At 42.1% G+C, this 12,495-nt stretch overlaps 2 protein-coding genes across 3 annotated transcripts in view; one reads left to right on the top strand and one right to left on the bottom strand.

Annotated features, from left to right (window-relative positions):
- The window catches only part of LRRC63 (leucine rich repeat containing 63), a 117,686-nt gene that overhangs the window by 14,656 nt on the left and 90,535 nt on the right, over positions 1-12,495 (top strand). The window lies entirely within an intron of this gene.
- Positions 2,048-12,495, bottom strand: part of LCP1 (lymphocyte cytosolic protein 1) — a 43,404-nt gene continuing 32,956 nt past the window's right edge. Inside the window, exons 14-16 of the mRNA XM_075850228.1 lie at positions 12,353-12,476; positions 4,718-4,842; positions 2,048-2,842 (exon numbers count right to left, since the gene is read on the bottom strand). Of these exons, the coding sequence (XP_075706343.1) occupies positions 2,713-2,842; positions 4,718-4,842; positions 12,353-12,476 (379 nt within the window). The 3' untranslated portion in view covers positions 2,048-2,712. The remainder of the gene's footprint in view (positions 2,843-4,717; positions 4,843-12,352; positions 12,477-12,495) is intronic.

The raw sequence follows: 12,495 nt of genomic DNA, 5'->3' as shown, positions 1-12,495 counted from the left end.
GTGCTTCAGTCCATTAGGACACTAGGGCCACATGTTGGATATTTCTAAAATCTGCAGAATCTGGGCAATAAATATTGAGTTGCGTTTCTCTGGTAAAACCTTCTGTGTTACAGATTTTTTTTTATTACAAATGAATTTCGGCAAAAAAAATTGAACTGTTAAATACCTTTATTGGCTAACCATAAAAGTTCTATATGCAGCTTTCAGAGCGCAGAGGCTCCTTCTTCAGGCCGTTTACAAATGAATGACTTAGAAAAAAGCAAAAAAAATTAAATTTGTAAATTTCACCTCTACTTTGCCTTAATTCCTGTGAAACGCCTAAAGGGTTAAAATACTTTCTGAATGTGGTTTTGAATACCTTAAGGGGTGCAGTTTTCAAAATGGGGTGATTTATGGGGACTTTCTAATATATAAGGCCCTCAAAGCCACTTCAGAACTGAACTGATCCCTGAAAAAAATAGCCTTTTGAAATTTTGCTGAAAATGTGAGAAATTGCTGCTAAAGTTCTAAGTCTTGTAAAGTCGTAGAAAAATAAAAGGATGTTCAAAAAAACAATGCAAACATAAAGTAGACATATGGGAAACGTTAACTAGTAACTATTTTGTGTGGTATTACTATCTGTTTTACAAGCAGATACATTTAAATTTATAAAAATGCTAATTTTTCCAAATTTTCCCTAAAGTTTGGTGTTTTTCACAAATATTGAATTTATCGATCACATTTTTTCACTAACAAAGCACAATATATCACAAGAAAACAATCTCAGAATCACTTGGATAAGTAGAAGCATTCCGAAGTTATTACCACATAAAGTGACACGTCAGATTTGAAAAAAAATAGGCTGTGTCTCTAAGGGCTTAATGTTTTGTTAAATCTAAAAGTTGTCATAAAAAACCCTATGCCTGTCCTTGTCCATAGAAAAAAATTGAAGAGTTTAAAGACCTGTAGGACATTTTTAGGGCATGACCACACATGGCGGAATTCCTCCGCAACTGTCCGCATCAATGCCGCACCTAATCCGGGTTGCGGATTACGGCTGCGGATCTGCACAAAATGTGCAGTACATTGATGCGGACTAGCTGCTGCGGACTGCGGGAAAAGTGCTTCCCTTCTCCCTATCAGTGCAGGATAGAGAGAAGGGACAGCACTTTCCCTAGTGAAAGTAAAAGAAATTCATACTTACCGCCCGTTGTCTTTATGACGCGTCCCTCCTTCGGCATCCAGCCCGACCTCCCTGGATGACGCGCCAGTCCATGTGACCGCTGCAGCCTGTGCTTGGCCTGTGATTGGCTGCAGCCGTCACTTACACTGAAACGTCATCCTGGGAGGCCGGACTGGAGACAGAAACAGGGAGTTCTCGGTAAGTATGAACTTATATGTTTTTTTACAGATACATGTATATTGAGATCGGTAGTCACTGTCCCGGGTGCAGAAACAGTTACTGCCGATCGCGTAACTCTTTCAGCACCCTGGACAGTGACTATTTACTGACGTCTCCTAGCAACGCTCCCGTCATTACGGGAGCCCCATTGACTTCCTCAGTCTGGCTGTAGACCTAGAAATACATAGGTCCAGCCAGAATGAAGAAATGTCAAGTAAAAAAAGCAAGACGCATCCGCAGCACACATGACATGTGCATGACAGCTGCGGACTTCATTGCGGAACTTTGAATCTCCATTGAAGTCAATGGAGAAATTCCGCCATGAGTCCGCCACTGCTCCGCAACAGACAGAGCATGCTGCGGACACCAAATTCCGCTCCGCAGCCTATGCTCCGCAGCGGAATTGTACGCATCGTGTAAACGAACACTGCTAAATTAAAGTGAAAGTCAATGTAGAAACGGCTCCGCTGCGGATTAACGCTGCGGAGTGTCCGCAGCGGAATTTAAGTGCAATTCCGCCATGTGTGAACCCGCCCTTAGGCGTAAACCCTGCATGAAACATTTAGGTGCAGGAGCATGTTCACGTGTTATCATTCCAGTTTTGGTGAGTTCATAGGGATTCATATAAAAAAATAAGTGGGATAAAGGCAAAAACAAAGCGCATCATAACAAAAAACACGATCATTTTATTATTTATCTTGAATTCGTTTCTGACAAATGAAATCAATATCAGTGCTGCCACTGTTAATAAGAACATAAGGAATGCATTAGAGTGTGTTCACATCAGCGTCTGGCTTCCGCTCATCAGTTCCGTTCGACCTTTCTATCGGAAAGCCAAGCGGAAACCATCGCTTCTGTTTGCATTACTATTGATCCGTTGCAGTTGGTTTCTGTTTGTTTCCATTCCATAAAGTTTCCATGTTTTTCATAGAAACAATAGCGCAGTCGACTATACTATTATTTCCACGAAAAAAACTGAAACCTTACGGAACGCAAACCGCTAGCAACGGAAGCATTAGCATTGAAATCAATAGTAATGCAAACAGAAGCTATGGTTTTCATTTGGCTTTCTGCTTATCGGTTCTTCCAACGCAAAGGTCTAACAGAACCAATGAATGGAAGCCTGACGCTAATGTGAACAGGCCCTTACTGTTTATTACTAACCAGAAAAAGGCCTGTACTGAACAGGTGCGATACTTTTCACCAAATGATATATTGTAGCTACATTTTTACCAACTATCCAATGGAAGGAACGTTCAGTGTTGGTTAGAAGTGACGGCAACCGGTTTATAAAAGGCCGCTATAGGCATAGTATGCATGTCACTAGATTTTTAAACTTTAAGTCCTCTCCCCATGAGACAAGCAAACACTGTCATGACCATCTTTTGTTTCACTTCCACCAAGTCTTCTGGCAAAGCATAAACTCTTGCGCCAATCTTCCTCGCCATGGATATAGCATATCTGCATTGAAAAGACAACAACAAGTTAAATCCAGTGGCAATGGCAGCATATGGTCTTTAGAACAGTTTTATGACCGCTATCTTCTAAATGTGATTCCGTTATCTGAGTTGACTCTATAACAATTTCCGTTTTATGCAATAATCATTATAGTCATAAAAGGGAAAGTACATTTACGGCTTCCTCTCAGTATTTACAGATTCCTTGGTGTCTGATTTGATCTAAACTCTATTAAAGGGATTTACTGGGAGCAAAAAACATTTTATGGGTGGCTTCACATGCAGCATTTTTAGGAAAAACACCATGTTTTATTGCTGCATTTTTCCTTGTGTTTTGCTGCGGTCAGATGTTTGCTTAAAGTCAATAGAAAATTATTAAAAGCACTACAATCGGTGCGTGTTTTTAGGTGGAATTTTTTTAGTTAGTCTTGCGTTTTTTGGCTTAGTAGCATTTTTTCAAAATCGTAGCAAGCCTGGCTTTAGCATTTTTTCAAGAATTTTTATGAAGTTTTTGCATCTTCAAAAAAAAAAAGTGTCAAAGTGTGTTGTGTGTTTTTTTATGGCATTTTTGGTGGCGGTTTTCAGAGTTTATCATGTGTTGCAAAGAGTGATCTTTGCATCACATGGTCTTTTAATCACATGATTTGCAATGTGAAAAAAAATGTCCATAAAACACTATAAAAATATATGTATAATTTTCCTAAAAAATGGTTTTTTTTTTGCTAAAGAAGCGCCACGCTACGGCCATGTTTACACGTAGTGTAAATACTGCAGAATTTCTGATGATTTTCTGTGCAGAAATTCAGCAGCGTTTTCTAAAGAGAAATGACCATGCTGCATATTGAGAATCCGCGCTGCAGGTCCATTTCCGCACTTCTTTTCTGCGTATTTTTTACTCAGTTTATGGATGAGATTTGTTGAAATCTCATCCACATCGCTGCGGAATTGCCACACAGACATTCTGGACAGAAATTCTACCGTATTTACGCTACTTGTGAACTTGTTCCCCCGTATATATACAATGTGACTCCAGCTACATGAAACTACGTTGTTTGTTTACATGGAGCAGATCCGCAGGTGAGGAGTGCAGACATCTATAGATTTACTCCATATAAACAGAGGATCATCTATAGCCAAGGTCCCCAAAATCAGTAAGCAGAATAATGGAATTCATTGCCACATTCACCTTCTGGAGAACCCCTTTATTCTTTTAATTTTATAAGACTATCTGCGCCTAGGAATCCACATTGTTCTGATATTTTAAACTGACCCTAACTTTCTTGGTATCCATCATGCTCACACATATTTAAGTGTAATACATACTCTTATTTTCATAAAATAAGGACTGAACGTCTGTTAACATTCTTTTTATCTAAATAGGTTCACAATGCTGTGCTGATTAATTTCTAAATATATCTTTATAGCAGTCTGAGCCCAATTTTTCTGAAACAGAGCTCCCCTGCATAGACATAGATGGAATACATAAAGCTCCTACAGCCACCACTAGAGGGAGCTTACTGCATACTGAAATACATTGAACTCGGTACGCCCCTAAGCTTCCCCTAGTGGTGCAGTGGATATGGAGCTAATTTTTTTAGAAAAATGACGCTTTATCTGCTATTAAGATACACCGTATTAAGGAATTAATCTGCATAGATTTTTGGACCTAAAAACAACATGGTCTTAAAAGGTGGAGATTCACTTTAAATCAAACACCTGACAAGAGATCCATCTAAAGACAATTACTTAATAATTAATCAAATATTAATATTTAATTATTGTATGCCATTCAAGTCAAGATGGACAAAAAAATATATTAACACTACTTTGGCTAGCATAGTGGCTTGTATTTGGGTGAGTAGTATTCAGCTATACTTACTTAGCATTGTTGAGTTTCTCAACATCATCTAAGTCTTCTGTTTTCAGAATATCATAGTTAATGGACCCTGGCTGAATAGCGTCAATTAAGTCTAATACGGGCATGCTGGTGCCGATTTTACCATCCTGTTTATATATAAAAAGACATTGTATTAATAAATTAAAGCAACACGTTAGACCTTTTTTACACAAGCTTATTTTTCATCAATATTGCATACATATTTTTTCAGTGTATAATGCGGAGCCATTGTTACTCTATGGGCTATCCCCAAGGGAGTATAAAATACATGTGTATTTTAAAAATGCTGCTTTTATTCATCATCCAATGGAAAAAAGCCACAGTGGCATCGGGTATGTTATCTGTATTTCATCAGTATTGCAGCCCTATTTAAAAGGGCCATCACTTTTACAGATCCTTAAATGGACACTCCGGCCAAAACTAAACTTTCCCATGTGCTCCATTATGGTATTCCATGTGTCAGTCGCTCACCTGTTATTTTTCTTGCTGCTTCTATCCCTATATATCAGACTGGGACGGTTGCTTAGTAGTAGTGTGAATAAGGCCCGGTGACACACTTTCTCTACTTGATTCTATGGAGATTTATGTGTCGCCCATCACAGGCTTCAGCAGTTCCTGTAGCACACTAGTTTTTCACGGGGGAGAGGGGGGGGGGCAGAAACTTCTATCATCAGCTGCCACTGATACTTAGACAGGTTCCTGTCACACCGGTATAGTGTAGAAGAATATAGTGCAGCTTCCCTGTCTGTATACGTAGGGTATGTTCACACACTAAACTTAAAACGGCTGTAAAATACGAAGCTGTTTTCAGGGGAAAACAGCCTCGGATATTCAGCCGTTTTTAAACCATCAAACGTGTTTTGATGCATTTTTTACGGATGTTTTTGGAGCTGTTTTTTTGTTGACACAATGAAAAACCGCTCCAAAAAGGCTCAAGAAGTGACATGCTACTTCTTTTTACACGACGGTTTTTTATGTGCCGTTTTTTTAAACAGCCGCGTAAAAAAAAAATGCCCCGTTTAAACAACAGTTTTTTTTCCATTGAATTCAATGGGCAGATGTTTGTGGGCGTTCAGGTTCCGTTTTTTTAGGCGTTTTTCGAGGCATTTACATCCCAAAAAACACCTGAAAACACTGCGTGTGAACATACCCTTCTGGTTTCTCAGCTTATTTAGGCCTGATTTACACGAGCGTGTGCGTTTTGCGCACGCAAAAAACGCAGCGTTTTGCGTGCGCAAAAGGCACTTAACAGCTCCGTGTGTCATCAGCGTATGATGCGCGGCTGCGAGATTTTCTCGCAGCCGCCATCATTATGACACTCTGTTTGGATGTTTGTAAACAGAAAAGCACGTGGTGCTTTTCTGTTTACATTCAGAATTTGAAAGCTGTTGCGCGAATCACGCAATTGGCACGGAAGTGCTTCCGTGCGGCATGCGTGGTTTTCACGCACCCATTGACTTCAATGGGTGCGTGATGCACGAACAGCGCACAAAGAAAGGACATGTCGTGAGTTTTACGCAACGCACTCGCGCTGCGCAAAATTCACGCACTGTCTGCACTGCCCCATAGACTAATATAGGTGCGTACGAAAAGCGTATATTACGCTCGTGTAAATGATGCCTTAGGAGAACATAGATAGAATGATAATGACAGTGTCCCCCAGCATGCAGAAATAGTATGGTCTTTAGCTGGGCATGTGAAGCTGTGCTGAAGCATCATGGGATTGATATCAATGCAGATGTTATGAAACGTCTGACACTTTTAGGTTGTCATGACTACGAGCCAAGCTTCTGGGTGGCTTTGGTTTGAAATGCAGAGCCAATCTGTTTTCTCTGTCTGCAGCCTATCGGGGGCCAAATGTGGAGTATTTGAGTTTGTTCAATTTCATGTTTGTTGCTTGTGATTTTCTTGGGAATACGTGTAAGGGTATGTGCACACGATGACAGGCTTTTACGTCTGAAAAGACAGACTGTTTTCAGGAGAAAACAGCTGCCTCGTTTCAGACGTAAATGCTCCTCCTCGCATTTTGCGAGGCTTCTCTGACAGCCGTAAATTTTGAGCTTCTCTTCATTGACTTCAATGAAGAACGGCTCAAATTACGTCTGAAAGAAGTGTCCTGCACTTCTTTTGACGAGGCTGTATGTTTACGTGTCGTCGTTTGACAGCTGTCAAACGACGACGCGTAAATGACAGGTTGTCTGCACAGTACGTCGGCAAACCCATTCAAATGAATGGGCAGATGTTTGGCGACGTATTGTAGCCCTATTTTCAGACGTAAAACGAGGCATAATACGCCTCGTTTACGCCTGAAAATAGGTCGTGTGAACCCAGCCTTACTGATCAAGCTTCTGGTTACACCCTGAATTACCTTGTCTACATTGACTCTTTGAACTGGACTTTAGCTTTGTCTTTGGATTTACCCTCTGCAACTCCTGGTATACTTCTGTTTTGCGATTTGGACTTTTAGTCTCTCCTGGTTTGACTCCGCTAGTTTATTACCCCTCTGGCTGTCTGGTTATTCGTTCTGGTATTGCCTGCAAGTGCACCTCCTGTCCAAACACCTTATTCTGTTAAAGCAACCGGGCCAAATCCAACTGTGTGGCAAATGCGGCCAAATCCAACTTGCTGTGCAGCGGGCCCTGCCGTACCGCAAGACCATAGGGTAGCCTTAGGCTGGGTTCACACTGAGTTTTTTTGCAGGCAGAAAATCTGCCTCAAAGTTCCGTTTACAATTTTGAGGCAGATTTTGCTCTGCCTGCACGCCAATATTTGCTGCGTTTTTCGCCCGCGGCCATTGAATGAAATACGCTTTCTCTGCCTCCCATTGATGTCAATGGGAGGTCAGAGACGTAAACGTCCGAAGATAGGGCATGTCGCTTCTTTTTCACGCGAGACAGTTTTTCCGCTCGTGGGAAAAAACCGCCTCCGCCTCCCATTGAAATCAATGGGAGGCATTTTCGGCAGTTTTTTGTCACGTTTTCCGACGCGGTTTCCACGTCAAAAAACGTGTTAAAAAAACTCAGTGTGAACTTACTTGAAGAGATTGCTAAAAAAAAAAGACTAAAAAGAAACGCACCAAAAAATTGCGGCAAAAGACGCGTGTGGTGCAAAACCACTTAAAAAAAAAACGTAGCCGATTTTTCCAGGCAGAATTTTCTGACCAGAGTGGTGAAGGACTTGAGGTAGCTGATTTACCTGCACACTTGATCCAGACAGTCTCCAGCTGCCTTTGGGGAATTGCTCGTATAGCAATTCCATAAGCTTTCACTCTGGGGAATTGCTCAAGTAGTGATTCCTTGACATAATCACAAGCCCTTAATATTGTCTTTTCCACTATGGAACCTTTACGCGGCCTGGTGGAGCAGATGAACGGTCTTACTCAGCTGGTACAAGATCTGGCCGAAAGGATTCAGCACCATGAAACTGCGCAGGTCCAAGCAGTCGTTCCAGCTGCAACTCCAGTTAAAGCTAAGATGAACTTGCCTGATTGTTTTTCCGGTGATCGTAAGGGTATGTTCACACGGCGGGGGTCCGTAACGGCTGAAATTACGGGGATGTTTCAGCCTGAAAACATCCCCGTAATTTCAGCCGTACCGGCATGTGCAGGCGCTTGAACGCCGCGTCAATTACGGCCGTAATTAGCGCTGCAATTCATTGGAGTCAATGAATAGCGGCTCCAATTACGGCCAAAGAAGTGACAGGTCACTTCTTTGACGCGGGCGTCTAGTTACGCGCCGTCATTTGACAGCGGCGCGTAAATATACGCCTCGTGTGAACAGACAAACGTCTGCCCATTGCTTTCAATGGGCAGATGTTTGTCAGCGCTATTGAGGCGCTATTTTCGGACGTAATTCGGGGCAAAAACGCCCGAATTACGTCCGTAAATAGGCCGTGTGAACATACCCTAAGCCTTTCATTAATTTTTGTGAGAGTTGTAAATTGTATTTTCATCTTTTTCCTCTGGAACTGTGCAGCAACGAGTTGGTCTCCTCATTTCCCTATTGCAAGGAGATCCTCAAACCTGGGCCTTTTCCTTTAGACCTGATGCCACTGAATTTTTCTCTGTTGAGACCTTCTTTGCGGCCCTAGGTTTTTTATATGGTGAACCAGATATCACTGCAGTGGCTGAGTCCAATCTGTTATCTCCTCAGCAAGGACGGCGTCCTGTCGAGGATTACTGTTCGGAATTTAGATGGTGGTCCGTCCCTTCACAGTGAAATGATGCAGCGCTCCGTTGTCAATTCCGCCGAGGCCTTTCTGAAACCTTAAAAGATCTTCTTGTAAATTACCCTCAGCCCTCGTCTTTAGAGGATACCATGACCCTCGAGCGTCCTTACCAACGTCTACGAGAGCGTAAAAATTAACGTTCAGCAATGGTCTCTCCCCTTCCCTGCGCTGAGATCCCTCCATCTGTCTCACGGGAGCCCATGCAGTTGGGGTTCACGGTCTACTCAAGAACTGTTCCAAACGTCCGACTCTGGAAAACTTCAGAGCCTAGATGACCTTCGGGAAGGCCATCTGGGTGGTCAGGGATTTCCCAAATTTTCTCCAAAAATCCCTTTGCCTGCTAATATATTGTTTAACAATGTTCGTATTTCTGGTCAGGCTTTTGTAGATTGTGGTTCTGCGGGTAATTTTTGGGATTTTCAGGTTGCTAAAAGATTGGCTATTCCCCTCGTTCAACTGAGGAACCCTGTCAAAGTGTCTGCTATAGATAATACCCCTCTCTCTCAGGGGTCGGTCAAGTACTCCACTCCACCTGTTACTTTGGAAGTGGGTACCTTCCATACTGAACTAATCTCTTTCTTTGTCCTAGAAAATTTGCCTACTGAGGTAATATTGGGTATTCCATGGTTGCAGGCACATAATCATGTTATTGATCTTGCAACTGAGATTAAAGAATGTCAGCAACTCGCTCCGCAAACCATTCCTGTCGGGAGATTCTTCCTCCTCAGTTCAAATTTTGTTTGCTCTATGACTTACATGATTCTGCTTTGCATGGTTATCCAGGGATAACTGGTACTAAAAAACTAATCTCACATCTCTACTGGTTGCCATCTGTATCTTGTGATGTTAGTTCCTATAGTCTCTGCTTGTGATATCTGCGCTCGCGCTAAGAGTCCTTGGGTTCGTCCTATGGGTGAATTACTTCCATTGTCTGTGCCACTGAAACCTTGGTCCCATCTGCCTATGGATTTTATCACCGATTTGCTTCCCTCTGAAGGGAAAACTTTCATTTGGGTGGTGGTGAACTGTTTCAGTAAAATGTGTAATTTCATTCCAGTGCCTCAACTCCCTGATTCCAAAACTTTGTCTAAATTATTTATTGATCAGGTAGTCCGTCCGCATGGTATTCCGGAAAATATTGTCTCTGATAGAGGTGTACAATTTGTGGCTAACCTCTGGAGAGCTTTCTGTAAGAAACGTGGTATACAGTTATCTTTCAATGCTGCATTTTACACTGACACTAATGGTCAAACCGAGCACTTTAATCAAACCTTAGAACAATATCTTAGGTGTTATATTTCAGATAACCAGGCTGACTGGGTCTCGTATCTTCCATTAGCGGAATTTGCTATAAATAATCGCCACCATGTTTCTCTTGATACCTCGCCGTTTTTCTGTAATTATGGTTTTTATCCCTGTTTTGGTTCATTTTCTGCCTCTTCTAGTGATAACACTGAGGTGGAAGTTGAATGAAATAAACTGTGCACAGTTTGGGCTCAGGTTCAACCTGAAGAATTCCCAATTCATTTAAAAGAAAAATGCTGACAAAAAATGTACCGTGGGTCCTGTATTCAGTGTGGGACAAAGGGTGTGGCTTTCTACTAAGAATCTTCGACTGAAAATACCGTCTCGTATGTTTGCTCCTAGGTTTATTGGTCCATATGAAATTGTTAAAGTTATCAAGGCCTCATGCACACGACCGGGTCTATAGACTTCTGTTGGCCACGGGTACCTTCCCGTTTTCTCACGGGAAGGTGCCCGTGCCGTTGAAAAAGATAGAACATGTTCTATTTTTTTCTTTTACGGGCCGTGCTACTATACTTTATAATGGGAGCACGGCTCGGAATAACGGCCGGCTGCCCGTGGCCGGCCGTGCCCGGCCATGCTCGTAATTACGAGTCGTAATTACGAGTCGCAATTACGAGCACGGTCGTGTGCATGGGGCCTAACCCTGTGTCCTTTCACCTGGCTCTTCCTCCTTCTTATAAAATTCATGTTTTTCATAAATCCCTCCTTTAATTTATTTGTATCACCATCTAATCCACTCAAGAAACCTCCTCCTCCAGTTCAGGTAGAAGGAGATATGGAATTTGAGTTTATTGATTCCAGAAGAGTCAGGGGTACACTCCAGTACTTAGTGCACTGGAAGGGGTATGGGCCAGAAGAACGAACTTGGGTACCTGCTTATTCAGTTCATGCTGATCGTTTAGTTAAAGTTTTTCATCTGAAGTTTCCTTTGAAACCTCGCCCGAGGTTTAAGGGTCCGGTGGCTCCTCGTAGAAAGGGGGGTACTGTTAGGAAACGTCTGTCACTTTTAGGTTGTCATGACTACGAGCCAAGCTTCTGGGTGGCCCTGGTTTGAAATGCAGAGCCAATCTGTTTTCTCTGTCTGCAGCCCATCAGGGCCAAAGGTGGAATATTTCAGTCTGTTTAGTATCTTGTTTGTTGCTTGGGATTTTCTTGTGAATACATGTTACTGATCAAGCTCCTGGTTACACCCTGAATTACCTTGTCTACTTTGACTCTTTGAACTGGATTTGGACTTTTAGTCTCTCCTGGTTTGATTCTGCTAGTTTATTACCCCTCTGGCTGTCTAGTTATCCGTTCTGGTATTGCCTGTGAGTGCACCTCCTGTCCAAACATCGTATTCTGAAAAAGCAACCTGGGTTCTATGCGGCCAAATCAAACCTGCCTTGTGGCGGTCCCTGATGAAGACCATAGAGTAGCTTTAGACTCTGCTGACAAGAGTGGTGACGGACTTGTGGTAGCTGATTTACTTGTACGCTTGATCCAGACATTCTCCAGCTGCCTTTGGGGAATTGCTCGTATAGCAATTCCATAAGCTTTCACTCTGGAGAATTGCTCAAGTAGTGATTCCTTGACAGCAGAGAGGAGGAGAAAGCTGGGGAAATCTAAGAATCAAGATGGAGGCTTTTTTAAAGCACAGACAAGGCAGCACTTCAATAAGTAAGTACAGAATACATAAAATAAGTGTAGAGTCTGTTGTACAGTCTTTGTCCCACATCTATGGAAAGCTGTGTTTCCACTAAAGGTCTCCTTTAAAAAAATATACTTTCATGCTCCTCTAAGCAAAAATGATTCAAACACAGAACAGAGTAAGGTAGTTATTATAAGACCTGCAAACTAAAGGACAAACCATAGACTGCATTTTATGGTAGTCTATATTTTGCATATGAGGTAAAAGCCACAGGTGCATTAAACAGTACACATAGCCTGATGGCGAGCTGCAGGGAAACCCCAAGGAAATCAGTTTCTCGTATACTTCCTTGCTGTAGTCAGGGCCATTCTTAGGGGTGTGCGACTTAGGCGGCTGTTTATTAAACTGCATTTTACCCTTATGTCCCCCAATGTACAGTATTTACTTTTTACCTTGAAGCCAGAGATGGTTGATGACTTTCCAGCCTGTTTGAGTGTTTCATTCACCCAGCTAATAATTGTGTCATCATTAACTTTCTGTCCTCCTCCAATGTCCTCCAGGATATTCAATGTATATCTTTAGGATAAAATAGGTT

This window comes from Rhinoderma darwinii, chromosome 2 (assembly GCF_050947455.1).
Source record: "Rhinoderma darwinii isolate aRhiDar2 chromosome 2, aRhiDar2.hap1, whole genome shotgun sequence".
In the NCBI taxonomy this organism is placed as follows: Eukaryota; Metazoa; Chordata; class Amphibia; order Anura; family Rhinodermatidae; genus Rhinoderma; species Rhinoderma darwinii.
The sequence above is the reverse complement of the archived record's forward strand: the minus strand, read 5'-3'. Positions and strand labels throughout refer to the sequence as shown.